This window comes from Rhipicephalus sanguineus, chromosome 5 (assembly GCF_013339695.2).
Source record: "Rhipicephalus sanguineus isolate Rsan-2018 chromosome 5, BIME_Rsan_1.4, whole genome shotgun sequence".
In the NCBI taxonomy this organism is placed as follows: Eukaryota; Metazoa; Arthropoda; class Arachnida; order Ixodida; family Ixodidae; genus Rhipicephalus; species Rhipicephalus sanguineus.
Window position 1 is genome coordinate 159,240,740 of NC_051180.1, and position 14,642 is coordinate 159,255,381.

The 14,642-nt window shown below is 44.4% G+C and overlaps 1 protein-coding gene across 1 annotated transcript; it reads left to right on the plus strand.

Moving 5' to 3' along the window:
• Positions 1 to 475: 475 nt before the first annotated feature.
• LOC119394378 (uncharacterized) lies at positions 476 to 14,077 on the plus strand. Its single transcript, XM_037661676.2, has 5 exons — positions 476 to 721; positions 1,886 to 2,043; positions 2,771 to 2,853; positions 4,990 to 5,079; positions 12,611 to 14,077. The coding sequence occupies exons 1-5, from the start codon at positions 560 to 562 to the stop codon at positions 12,769 to 12,771; spliced, it is 654 nt and encodes a 217-aa protein (XP_037517604.1). The 5' UTR covers positions 476 to 559; the 3' UTR covers positions 12,772 to 14,077.
• The last annotated feature ends 565 nt before the right edge of the window (positions 14,078 to 14,642 follow it).

Below are 14,642 nucleotides of genomic sequence, written 5' to 3' on the forward strand. Positions count from 1 at the left end.
CACAGGCAGCAGCGCTGGTCTGTGACGCAAAAAAGCGCTAGTTGCTTCAAGGACATATCATAACGTTCCAAGAATACGTTCGTATTATATTGTACCACTGTACTGCACTATACTGTGCAGCATATATAAAGAGCTACACAAAGAGGTCTATTCTTTTCGCAGTGAAAGACAACATATAAAAGGTGAACAAAGGGAACCAAACAATTTTGTCAAGCAAGTTTCGGCGAAGTGCAAATGGCATTGTGATCGAAGTATCACAACACTTAGTACAGCACTGCTATTCTGGACAGAGCAGCAGCCGTATTCTTTGTCTCTCCTCAATGAACAAAGAAATACAAAAGTCTCGGAAGTTCCTTATTGAAGCTCAGGAAGGTTCTACGTCATTTTACACAATGGCTTTTGCATTGCCCTTCAGATGTAAGCATCGTACCATTCAAAATGCCATCCACACTTTGCCACAACGATTTCTATTGTGGCTGAGCTTTATTTTTCTTTTGGACAAAAAGGCTTGTTTCTGCTGAGAAAACACATTCACTCACCTGGCTACCCAACAGCAACCATGCTGCTCATCCTGCTCAGCCTTGCTCTTCCTGAGTGCATGCTAGGTGCCGGAGTTTCTCATCCTGGTGGAAATGGTAATAACGTTCAGCGCCCAGACTACGGATTTTATCTCCCGTACGAAGAGAATCCTCGGAATTTCCACGAACAGCTCCTGAGAGACGTAAGCGAATATAGATAGCATTCTCGTCACCCCACAAACACACACGCTTACGCGCCATACATAAACACACGTAAAGTTGAAGAACTTCGTTCCCGGTTGGAGCTAAACGCCTTGGGTCTAGGAAGCTGTTGAAGTAGCGCACGTGGCACAGCCTTAGGCCCATTGGGAGGGCTACGGTTACAACATGGTGGTGAAGTCGTCTGCAACACCCAATGTATGCGTTTATTATTGCTATGAGCACTGCAATATGCTTAGCGTTCATCATCAAATAACTACGCAGTTTGAAACCGTTCAATTCCTCACGCTTCACTCTACCTTTGATTATTGTGTATGCATTATTCCGAGTGTGCTGCATTGTTAGTGTGCTCATACTTGTTAGGCAGAACATTGGGTGCCCTTTCCAAGAATATGCGCCTCCTGCATCTGCCGTGCTACTGGCTGGGAACGAGGTTAAAATTAAGGTAGCGCAAGCTCCCCGTGACACCTCTTCATTGCCTCGCACAGCAATATATATATATATATATATATATATATATATATATATATATATATATATATATATATATATATATATATATATATATATATATGTGTGTGTATGTGTGTGTGTGTGTGTGTGTGTGTGTGTGTGTGTGTGTGTGTGTGTGTGTGTGTGTAATGTTTATTTATTTATTATATGCAAAAGTCTAGTTTCTGTATGTTTCTTTCCTTAGAGGTACATGTAATAATAGAACTTGTGTATTTGTAAACACCCGCCTGATAAAGGCTCATCCCCAGTCGACACGTCTATTTGGAGTTTGTGTGTGTGTGTGTGTGTGTGTGTGTGTGTGTGTGTGTGTGTGTGTGTGTGTGTGTGTGTGTGTGTGTGTGTGTGTGTGTGTGTGTGTGTGTGTGTGTGCGTGCGTGCGTGCGTGCGTGCGTGCGCGTGTGTGTGTGTGCGCGCGCGTGTGTGTGTGTGTCCGCAAACAAGTGTTAGCATGTTTGATTTTCCGTTTATAATTATCAGCTGGAATGGTAAACCCATAAATAGCAGTAGCCGTCAAGACTCTCAACAGTATTGTGCTCACCTGTTCAAGAAATTAGAAACACTTAGCTTTTCTTTTCTTTCTTTTTTTGTCGTTAGGATACCTTCTGAGTTCTTAACTGTTGTGTTGCTCTACCCAGCTTACAGATATTAATGAGCCGATTTTCATTAAAATGAGAAACTATGAGACAAGCACACCATACCGCTGCCACTACGCCCAGAAGGTTGGACAGCTGTACGACGGTTCTTTCTGGTACAATCTTAATATACGAGCACCTACAAGAGCTGGATATCAGCAGTAAGTAACCACGTCATTTTTAATGTGCTCATAATTGTTCTGGCTTCTTTACACAACGTCATACAGCCTCATATTCTACCCATGCATCTGAGGCAAATGCTGCAGGCATTAAAGCTATTGTGAAATAACCTCGTTCATACGCTTTTAAACTGCGCGGGAGAAAACAACGCACTATCCGGATAGTACGTGTGGGATATATTAGTCAATCATGATTGCAATCCAGATTCACTAAAACATCTCACAGTTTCGCTTGATAACGACAACGTGGACGTTGGCACGGGGAAATCGTGTGATACCGGAACGTATCAACGGGGTTATGTTACAGAGGCACACTCATCGGATGGAAGAACAGTGCATCGATGACAAACTTTTTCGTTCAGTTGAGAAATAGCTATGTAAACTTCTAAGTCCTTTCGCCTAGAGTAAGAAAAAGAATTTTAGGCAAAGTCTAGTGTCTCGTTTTAACTAGAGCTAGGCGCCTAAAATCCAGGTGAGTCAATGACATTTGTGCACGTACTAACAAGGGCCCTAATATCGCGGCTCGTCACGGCAGGGACGTTCACTAGTTCTCTTACAGTCTCTGTTGTACATTTAGTCTTGGTAATACATATATTGTGCATTCTGTGTGTGTCTGTACAGTTAAGCGTAGAATCATGACAATAAAAGTTCGCGTTTGAAATGCTTTTTTTATTGTTCGCATAAACATTTTTTGTCTGTTTCGCTTTAGCTTGACGTTTCCAAACATTGCGGTTCCCTTGAGGACTGGGCAGCACCTATACCCCAATGCCTTGTGGTACAGGTTTACCCCAGGTGAGACCACTTCATTCATTATTCTTAGTATCAAACCTCGTGCACTTTAAACGCGAAAGCATTTACATGACGCAACTTGTATAGAATGCTTTTGATGTAACAGTTGTCCCATATATATTCAGGGGACCAACGTTCACGCATTCTGTGTAAATGTATGAAGCGCTCACATATGCAACAAATCCTCACAAACTACATTTCGTACTTAAAAAAAAACGGTTGGTTCTTCCGTAAAGGAGAGTAGATGCAAGCATGAAATGGCTACTGGCAAAGCAGATTGGTTGGAGATTACACTACGCACAATCTTGTGCATGTTCGCAAGGGCACATGCCCTCGCGAACATATTCAAAACGTGTGCAAGAAGGTCGCATACGGATGTTATCACCTCATAAGAGCAACACAGTATTTCCCTTTAGAAGTACTGAAAACCCTTTATTACGCGTTTTGTCATAGCCATATTGGCTATTGTTTAGATTCATGGGGCGTGACCTAAAAAACATACATACAACTTACAAACATTACAGAAAAGGGCACTGAAAATAATTAGTAGACCAAACAGCAGCAATAATATAACTCGTAACATTTTCCAAACTCAGCACGTGTTATCGGTAAAGGCTCTATGCAATCACAAAATATCAATTTCCGTTAGCAACATTTTGTCTACCAACTTTCCTATTTCTCGAGATATCTTTTCTTTTCCGACGCGTAGTACGAGACACGCTCTAAAAGGCAATCTGAATTTACCTAAGTGTTATAATATATACGGCGAAAGAGTAATTGAATTCAATGGAACAAAAATCTGGAACACCCTACCCCTAGAGGTTAAAACCGCACGCAACTTTAAGCTATCTAGTAAATACTTTTTCATTGAAAACCAGGATATCTAATGAACCTACATTGATAAATGTAGGTGCACTGTATGAAAAATTTTGTTTATGAGGATTATGTGGTTTGTTTTAATTATTGAACACTATTGAATGTCGTTCTGTTAAACTGTGTAATTGGCCTGTCTGTTTAATTTTTAAACACGGGACCGGAAACTAGCCTTCCTTGGCTATCAGTCCAGGTAATTTGTATAAGTGTGTTTGTGTAAAGAAAAATAAAGCACCTCAATTCACTTCAAAAAAACTACACCTCACTACACTGTGCACTTGCATGATGAACGCCATTGTTTCCTGTCACTGTGTGAGATAAATATTTGGCTTTGCCTAGCGAATGAAGCCACGTCGAAACACCACACCGGTGCACCGCAAGCAGCATGGCGCCATCCCTCAAACGGAGGCGGGAACTCCAGCTGCAAAACCGTTGCGTACAAGATTGCCACTGGCAGCGCACTGTTTACTCGCCCATCGCTGGCGTTTAAAAGAGCAAGTGCACGGTGCCCTATCTGCCTTTGGAACGTCCGTATTGTAAATTACAAATAAACCTTCGGTGGAATAGAAGTTACAGATTCAGTGATACTGGGAACAAACGCTAAGAGCTCAGAAGCAATATATTTGCAGCGAAGCTGTCGATGGCTAGGGTCTGGGGGAAAATGTGTCCGAGATGCTGACAAAAACACACCATGAAGTCTATCCTATATTACATGTGGAAGTAACAACTCAGTTTGAAAAGCGCTTTCGCGCGCGCCGGACATTGGATTCAAATTATAGTCGCATGTAACTTTCGAAGACCGCGGCATTTCCTCCTCGAAGCGGATGCACACAGGCCTGCACCAATGGACGCGCACTCCAGACTGAAGTCATGAGCCGGATGGCCGGTGGTCCCGTCTTCGAAGAACATTGCCGAGTGCATGAGCGGGACTATTTCGTCAGTCGCGGAGGGGATCGGCTGCCGCGCTTCAATAATCTGGGCGGGGCTTGTACGGACTTCTTAAGTTGTATCCCACTATAGTATTATCTTGTTAGAGGCATTGTCGCGGATCCCTCGTTACCGGAACTGAAGCTTCAACGTGCCAGTGCCACCACCAGACACAGAAATCAAGGAATAGCGTCGTCTACAGATATTTTTTTTGCGCTTTGTTTCAACGTCATGTACTGACGCAGTAGGAATGCAAATTTGGCGGTACACTCGTAGAAACTACGCAATAATTATTTGCATATCCGCTCGAAAAGACGCCTTCTTTTCTGCCTACTGTAGTACACCCTGCAGCACTTCGCAAGATTTTGACCATCAACCGACGTCTCGGCTGTGCCGTCTTGGTTGAACAGCTCAGAGGTGGTAGGAGAGGTAAGCGGTCCTTCTCAATACATACATTTCCATGCACTGCATTCACGACTACATGCTACGAGATTTGAAGGGTAATTATTAGGGGTGTGCGAAATTCGAGGTTCTAATTCGAATCGAATATTACCTAATCGAATAATTCGATTCTACTTTCGAATAGCTAGTATTGGAAATTTCGAATAATTCGACAAGACCAATATCTAAACCACGAAAAAGCCCACTGGTGCAACTTGGTTAGGTTGGGGTGGCTAAAACCAACGCTAACGTCGTTACAGTAGGCTTTCCGTTAAAACTTTTCTCGATATCCTGGTTCAAAAGCTAGCGCATGTGTATTTCAAAGGGCCCCTCACCAGGCCACATAGCAAATTTTAGTTAGACGGTGGAAGTTGTGTGCCGAATGAAGAGCAGTATGCCGCAAGCATTTTTCAAATCGGTTCATTACGAGCTGAGAAAAACAATAATTTGCAGCGGCGCCAAACCACGATGCGAGGAGGCGAGTTTCAAACCCTTGCCACTCGCCCCGTGTATAGCCAGCGCCCTCTAGAATATTTTCAGGCCTGCTCACTACTCCGGCCATGGCCTCTGACGTCAGTCATTTTTGACCCTCGTCTCCTGCTGAGTAGACGTGCGCATGCATGCTCACGCCGTTCGAGAGAGCAGGATTGCTAAGCCTGACGAAGCCTGCCGTGGTATACTGGTGTTTCTTTTGGCGTCTGCTTGAAGACCGTGGTCTGCGTTTGTGAAGTGCTGCGTGGTGATGTGATGTGCTTCGTTCACGGAATGTTGTACACCTGCAAGCTCTCCCAATGGAGCAGTGCTGTGGGCCCAAGTGTCGCCGATATTGGCGATGTACCGAAGGTTCCAGTGGTTTCATTCTCCCAAGGCGACCAAAAAGAGAAATGAGAGCGTGCCGTTCATCGGGATGACATCGATATGCATTCTCTCCGTGATTCAAAGGTATGTGTAGTCTATGCTACTTGCTTTTCAGAAGTTTTAAAGGCATCACCTCTAACAGGTTCAGTTATTTCGATAAAATAATGCCGTGTGCACTTCTGACTTGTTAGCGCGCAAGCCTTTACATAAGGCACATTTAGCTGAGCGTCGCACACGCTCACCCCCGCGATGATGTAGCGTCTCTTGAGAGTGCATAGATTTCCCGTTTTTGACGAGCGCGTCTTGCCGAGACGCGGTGAGCTTGGCTGCTAAATGACGGCGAAACGAAGTAGACGCACCTTCATGCTCCAATCAAGCGACTTCACAAGCGGTGCGAGAGATGCGTTTTGCGTTCCGCTGCTCGCACCCCGATCTCATAAAAATTGAGCAATAAACGCGCGTGGCAGTATATTATCAGAACAGAGTTTTTTTTCCTTCAGGGTCGGTAAACATTTCGCTATAGGCACCGTCCACTGACCAGAGGGAGCTGCGTTGCTCGGTGCGGGCCGTCTCAAGTTGTCTTATATTGGCCGCTAGGGGCAGGCAAAAAACAGACGCTCGCACGCGTCCCCCCTTCTGGCCCGGCTCAGTCTGCACACTCATGCAGAGGCGGAGAGACGCGCATCGCGTTTGTTTTGTCCCTGGGCCGTCTCAACGTTGCTTTCTTTATCCGCTAGGCTGTGCGTTCTGGCGCTGCAGTCACACGTGAGAACTCGACTGCACGGTGCCTATTTGCGCGTAGCACCGCGGGCTTCTTTTGACTGAGAAACGCTAAGCAGTGGCGATGCGTGGCGTCGTGCATCTGTTTTGTATACATAGTATTTCTGACCGGGGCTCCGACCACTTTTTGCGGTATTAGAATTATGCGCCATCAGTCTCGCAAGCACCTTCGCCTAATTTGTTTCCTTGAAATGTGTACGGCTGCAAGTCAGCTGAATTGGGATGCCTGTAGACACCTACCTCATAGATTTTGTTGTTTTGTAACTGGGCAAATAAGTATCAGAGCAGAAAGCCTGTGATAAACCGCTTTCTTAAATGGTTTTCAGGTGTGTGAGCTCGATTTCAAGCCAGAACACTTAAGGACGACTACCAAGTACACCGATCCAAGAACCGGCAGGACAGTAGTAGCTCCTATGGGGGCTACTCAGCTGACTCTGGACCTCTGGACGCAGTGCCGACAATTTTTCTCGTTTACCAAATAAATAGAAACAGTTTTTGCACATCTTATGGACAGTGTGACGTGTGTGCGTGTGTGTGTGTGAATAAAGAATGAAGTATGAATCAAACTTGCCTTATTTATTTCGTCACTTTTCGGGGCCATCAACCTTCGCATTTATAAATCGGTCACATTTTCGATAGCGCACAATCTTTTCTTATTTTTAAGTGGAATAATAAGTCGCTTACAGACCAATAACCAAAGACTCTAAAGCGCAACACATTCCTTAAGCCAGCGCCAATCCCGACGCAAAAGGCAAAATAAAGCTGTTACGCATGTAAAACTAGCCGCGAACGCTTTATCATTTCATAGGAGACGATAGTGGCAATGGTCTCCCGCGCGTTCGCTCGCTCGGTCAAGACGTGTGACGTCACGGCGGCAGTGAGCAGGCCTGAAATTTTTAGGGGCGAAGCTCCTTAAGGCGGCACCCGTTCGTCCCTCGTAGTCGTCGTGATCGTAGTAGTGAGTAACAAGTCTTACGCTTTGACCTCCAAGGTGGTGCCGGTGGGAGATTTCTCCTGTGCGTTGTTGAACAATAAAAAATTCGCAGCGTGCGCGTTAACTAAAAGCCGAATTCTTCTGTCTCTCATTCCCCATTAGCAGCCATTGGCATGTTCCAGTAGGAAACGTTAGTAGAAGTAGAAGTGTAAGTGTTAGCTAAAAGCCGACTTCTTCTGTCTCTCATTGCCATTAGCAGCCATTGTTTACCTCCAAGGTAGTGCCTGGTGAGATTTCTCCTGTGCGTGATTAAACAATAAAAATTTTGTTCAAAACGCCGTTGATTGATGAAATAAACCAACGAAAGACGCCAGATGTTTTGTAAAAGCAGAACGAAAGAACGCCAGATGTTTTTCTTAAAGTGTAGTAGTAGTAGTTGTATTTAGCCACCTCGCCCGATCGTCAACGGGCGAGGTGGACCGGCAACGGCGCGAGGACCCTTCCGTACGAGAGTTAAATCACACTAAAAGACATACTTTGCGGGCGATACACTCTAGTGGGCTTTCAACTTTTCGTCTTAATGTACATGATAAAGAAATTATTTCTACGAAAAACGCAAGGCACACCTTGAGCAATATGTTTGGTTTTGGGACGCTAAATGGAACCATGAGGCGATGCGAAGCCGGAGCACTTGCACGATCGCGTTGCGTTGGCTTTCGTTGGGCATGCTACCGACCTCGCGTCGTGGAACGCGCGTCCTGTCTTCCCTCTAGCCTTGCCTTTAATTCGCACAGGGCGAGCGGGGAATGCGGTCGCTCTTGGCGCTCTTTCGCTCGGGAGCGGACTTCTTCCTTGCATTTCACCGATCACAAGTGATAATGAAGGGACCACGTAAACCAACAGTACAATAAAAGTTTGATGTTTAATATACACACGATGTTTCACACTCTTTATATTATGTACTGGGCGCATTTCACGGAAGAGTTTCACGGTTTACAGATGATTCCCTCCGTAGCTTCGCCCCACTCATCATCATTCACCCCGTGGATATGCTGTGATTTTTTTTCTAGGTGGCATTGGTATAGCCTTCGCAAGCCAAATCCCTTCCCTGCCCTCTTCACTTGACACATACGCATGAACACGTCATGCGCATGCATCGTCACGTGCGCATGACGTGCCCGAGCCAGCCCGAGCACGCGAGCGGCGTTGCACGGCCGCTACCTTTTTTTTTTATGTAGCGGCCGTCGGCGTTTTGTCCGCGTTCTCTGTGGTGTACTGCCTGTTTCTGCGGGACGGGGGCATGAAAGTTGAGACATTTGTACGGGCACGAGATTGGCGGTATCATGAGCCAGTGTCGCATTAACGTTTACTTGGACGCGGTAGAATAAATGAGCATAATGAGTGCTCGAACGCGCCATAACATTACTTTCGTTTCTAGGGCTGGCGTCTGCTCGATGCGCTAACCGCGGGGACACAAACGCATGGGAATGGGAGGCACATTAGCCCCGCATCTCGCTGCAATTCACGAAAGAAACGTAAAAAAGACGCACACATTCTCTTTGTGTGTCTCATTATTTCTCTCAAGTTTTATTAATCTATTCAAGCAACAAATTGCACAAACTACACATGTCGTGTCAAATAATTATCGCAGTGTCACGTGCTACTGTTGGCGACGTAAGAGCACAGTCTTCTACGTAGAGGAGCGACGTCACATCACTACCATCTACGTAGGGCCATTTTCTCATGTACGTCATCCCCTCATTCTCTAAAGCGCGCGCCCGCGAGAGGAAGGGCAAGCAGCGGTCACCTTGAAATTTGACCCATTTCCGCGGCGCGTAGCGTTGAAAATTTTGGCAGACGTGATCGTGAACGCCCACTGTATGCATTGCGCTCGTTAGCTCAAAATTGTCAAACCTAGTCATTTGCGCACGTCATGGCTTCAGTAAAGAAGGCCAGGGAGATGGTCGAACTACTAGCGTAAAAAAATAACCAGCACACTGAGCTCAGACCTTTAGTCAAGTGGTTCAAAAATACTTCAATGAGCCCATAATCCCAAGAATGGATGATGTTTTTAAATAATGGAAAGAACATGTAGCTGCATTTTGTTCAGGAATCGCCAAAATTGCTTTGCGATACTCTCCCCTCCCTGCAACTGAGGTGCCCAGTGAGCGCATGTTTTCAACTGCAGGAAACACCATAACATCAAGGCGAGAGACGCTGAAGCCAGGTCATGACAGTTTGTAGTCTCTTCGTAGCAGTAACACGCCGCGTTATGTGCTCGAGGACATGACCAGATTTCATTTTTTCTCTATTTCTTTCACTTATTAATAATATCTTTTGTATTCGATATTCGATATTTTTGGCCACTGTCCGACACTATTTGATTTGAATTCGATTCGAGATGAAATTTCACTATTCGCACACCCCTAGTAATGATCCATGAATTGCGAATGAACGCGCAAACAGTTTACCATGTGGTACGTTTACGATTGCACTGCATATTAAAATATTGATGCTGCTAACGAGCGTGCTTTTTTAAGGACACTCAACAATTCAATTATGCGCCATCACTTGTATTTTGTGGTATTTTGCTCATTTTTCCTTATTCTGTCATTTGTTTTTTTTTGTGCGTGTGTGTGTGCGTAATGTCGAAATTATTCAAGTTTATAATCGGCTTCAACCTAAGAAAAAATGTCGGCTCCGACCGCAGCCATCACTCACTCTCCCACAAATAATCTGCATAAATGCTACGTCATTTCGCTTACTCATTTTCGTGACGTCAAGGGCTTCTCGATGGTTTCACATAGTTGACTTTCCCATACAGATTCACGTTTGTGCAGCTGGTCGGGAACTTCAATGCAGTGCTAAATTTCCTCGGGGATTTTGACACCGCCGATCAGTGATACATAATATTCCTGTAGTTACGAGGAACATTTACCTGTTGATATGCGTAGTGCTTACATTAGCAGAGAAAAAGTACTTACAGTTCGAGTGAAAACCAGCCAGCACGACTGTATTTCACAGGCCAATGGCAGGGTGTGAGCGATTCTGCGGGCGGAGCTCACATTTTTTTCGTAGGTTGTATTGTTTGTGTAATAGTAATAGTGCGTCACTTGCGCTGTCTTCTAAATTCGGGCAAGGTTTGTTCATTTTGTGAATAAACTGTTCACTTAGTCCACTTTGTGAGGAGTACTGTGGCGTCTCAAGAGCAAACATGGGCAATAATATTATGGACCAACAGACAAATCAAGGAAAAATAAAAATTTGGCAGAACCCACGTGTTGTGGTAATCGGTTTCATGCGAAGCAGTCAGAGAGTACTTCTATGCTGTACTTTATGGCTTTGATCCAACCGTTACGAGGTGGATCGACGTGTTCTTGTAAGTGTAGTAGCTATGTGCACATCGTGGGCTTACCAGGCACGTCGACAACACTGGCGTTTACAGGGTAATTTATGGTGCGACGTAACGTCAGCCCTCACGTTAGAGTACATACGTCAGCATTATTGAAATAAGAACACTTTATGGTGCAATCATATGAATATCACACGTAACTTTCGTTGTACTCCACAGGGGTCGAGCAATGCTTCAATATACCTTGCTGAATCATACGAATGCAAATGTAACGTTTATTAGACTGCTATAAAAGTGGAACCAACACTAGAACCACAACCGTTAATCTGATATGACGCCTGTATCGTAGGAGTACATATGTAGTGTTATTGCTTTCTTGTAAAATTAGATAGCCAGCATCACAAAGACAGTTGACGTTGCACCGACATTACGACTGCATTGGCTGTTTTTCCAAACCAGTTTATAGACCCGGCGTGGCTCTGTCGTAGAATACCCGATTGCCACGCAGAATGCTTGGGTTCGATTCCTGCTGGAATCCTAATTCTTATTCCTTCCATTCGTCGGGTCAATGCTACCATGCCGGTTTTTCTTAACGCTCTCGCATTTAAATTACCGATGTCTGTTCTCGCCGTTCCTGGGTAGATATAAACTGTGAATCACCTGCGGCGCATACCCGTACACCGCGGCCCGTGGCAAACGGGTATATGCCACACGTGTCTGGAGGAAAAGGTTTCACGACGCATGCGACAGGATTTTGACGTTATTCATGTCATGACCCGACAGACATATTCGTCAAATCCACTCACCCTCCCTTGCCAATTTTGGTCAACACCAAGTTAAGGAGGCGATCATGAGAGCACCCAAACGTAGGCGGATAGATAGATAGATAGATAAATAGATAAATAGAAACGCTCAAAGTACCAAACGCTCGCTAACAAATGCTTCGCATTTAATAATAAATGAGCAATAACAACGTGGACAAGGGGACACCCTTCCTTTTTTCTGCGCTGGTAGAAATGTCTACCAATAAGCCCTACAACTCACAAAACTTCAAAGATGCCATTCAGATGTGCCTGAAATGTCGGTCTACTGTTCTAAAAGACAAAAAATGTGCGCAGCTTGCACTAGTGGCGCAAGGCTGGAACCAACAGTGGAGTTAGTGTTCGACATAGCTTCCTCTACGTTTCGGAGGGTACATGTCACGTGACTAGTTAAGAGATGTTACGTGGTTTTGGTCAAGTGACTAGTGGTTACGTGATGTTACGTGGTTTTGGACACGTGACTTTTTAGAAGAATGGACTGTTCGGCGAGTTGGCATTCCATTATCATGAAAACTGCGCGAAAAGCGTGCGCTGTTCTTGTCTCCCTTCCTCCACGTTTTTCGCGCAGTTTTCATGATAACGTGACTACTTCCTTTCGTGGTCATGTAAGCGGTTTCCAAGCTGTGCAAGGAAGGTGCAGCTGTGCCAGGTGGTTGCTAGGCAACGCGAGCTCACGTTATAGCTAGGCAGTTAGGCAGCTAGGACAGTATAGGGTAGCGCATTGATATTGTCACTATTCATGAACTTAAACCTATCATTCGATACGCTCCGCAGGTTGCCAGCTGGTGCAGACAAGCAGCACAGTCGACAATCCAGTTCCACCACAATGCCAACGGGCATACGACGAGAACTGCAAAGGAAATAGCATTACGCTTTATGAGCCAAGCTGCAAGGCTTCGCAAGCTTACTTTCCACAGCACGGCACGAAATCATAAGTGCCGGCTACTCATGTGCCAGGCGAGCTGATCAGCAGCACTTAATGCTCCACTATGGGTGACTTCTACAAGTACTCATTAAAATTCTACACGCGGTGGATATGCCACGGATGGTTTTCGGTAACAAAATTCTTCCCAAGCTCATTAACAACTACAAACGATTTAAATCACTCACGAACTCGTTTCACTGCAACTCTGTCGTTTGCATAGATACTCCTTCGGCAGGCGAATGATCAATTGTTTGATGGTCGATGAAACAAACGTTTCAGTCATCAGAAAATATCAATAAAATCAAATGAGCCTAAATATGGTAAGAGCGGGTCAGTGCTCCAGTTCTAGCGCCCGAGTCGGTAACCATTGCGAAACTTTAATCACTGAGACGTTAAATATTAAGACAAAGATGATTCAAAGCAGCGCTTACAGGAGGTTAGCGGAGCTGGATTTAAGGCTTAACGTTCATGGTAGACACACATATCCCTCCTGGCGTTTTAAAGGTGAGGCAAAGCAGGAATATATCAAAAGTTGTTTGTATTTATTGATTTAGTCAATTCTGCCGACTTCTATGCGAAGTCGTAGGCAGGCGTGGTTTATAGATACATTTGACAATATGTTTTCCAATGCAAGAAAACAACAAAAGAGGCTTACAACAAAAACGAGCTCTTTAACGCTATCGCGTCAAAACAGTGCGTCGGGGGAAAATAAAGAAGAATAGGAATTTGCAACATGGAAAACATACCAGTCAATGCACCGTTTATTAGTTCTTTTTGTCATTTTTTAACTAAAAGTGCAGAATGGGCGAGTTTTATTAAAGAATAGGCGGGAAGAACAAATACATCAATACAATGAGCAGAATGTGCACAAATATACAAACGAACTAGCGCTGATCATAACAGAAACATACAATTCGGGCACACACAGTAGAGATTACATGCAATGTCTTTAAAAAAACGTTCAAGGGATGGTTGGCAGATAGGCTATCGCAATCAGGAATGAAGAAACAGTTGTGGATGACACAGCTTCATCGGGCAGGACACTTCAACTACGTGCTGTTCGGAGAAAGAATTTTTGGAAAGCAGTGGTTTTGCATGAGAATTCTTAGACTTTCTTGTGATGATGTGACCGTGTTATTCGTGATTTCAAAGGTTCAATATATTTGCCTGTATCGATTTCTAGGTGACCGTGATAGATCTGATAGAATTGCTCAAGTCTTTCACAGGCGCGCCTGCGTTCTGAAGGTTCCAAGTTCGAACTTTCAAGGAGGTTTGAAGGGGATGTGTTTCTACTGTAAGCGTTGTAAATAAACATCATGAATTTTCTTTGTACACGTTCCAGCTTTTTAATATTTGCTAATGTAAGAGGGTCTCACACAGGAGAGACGCGTTTTCTAATAGGGGTCGCACGTGAATTTTGTAAGCCAAACATTTTAATTTCTTTGGTAGACTTTCCAATGATTCTGCGTAAGTATACAAAAGCGTTTTCATTGCCTTTTTTTGTGTGTACTCGGTGTGCTCGTTCCACTTTAAGTCGGAGGTAATTATAACACCCAAGTATTTGTAGCTGTTAACGAGTTATGCAGTTGTTGTTGATGCAATAGGTGAAAGGTAATGGACATTTCTTGCGCGTAACTCTCATTCCATAGCTTTTTTTTATTAATGTTCATCTGCCAAGTGGAACACCATGAGTGTATCTTATCCAGAGGTTTGTTTAATGTTATCTGGACGTTAGGGTCATTTATGACGTGATAAAGGATGCAGTCGTCTGCAAAAAGTCTTATCTTATTAGGTATGTCACTCACTGTATCATTAATAAGTACTAAAAACAGAAGTGGGCCAAGCATGGAGCCTTGCGGTATCCCGGAGTGAACTGAAGTG

Coding starts and splice junctions, on each gene's coding strand:
- LOC119394378 (XM_037661676.2), top strand. CDS start 560: ATGCTGCTCATCCTGCTCAGCCTTGCTCTTCCTGAGTGCATGCTAGGT. Junction 2,854..4,989: donor GTGGTACAGGTTTACCCCAG/GTGAGACCACTT, acceptor TGCCTACTGTAG/TACACCCTGCAGCACTTCGC. Junction 5,080..12,610: donor GCTCAGAGGTGGTAGGAGAG/GTAAGCGGTCCT, acceptor TACGCTCCGCAG/GTTGCCAGCTGGTGCAGACA.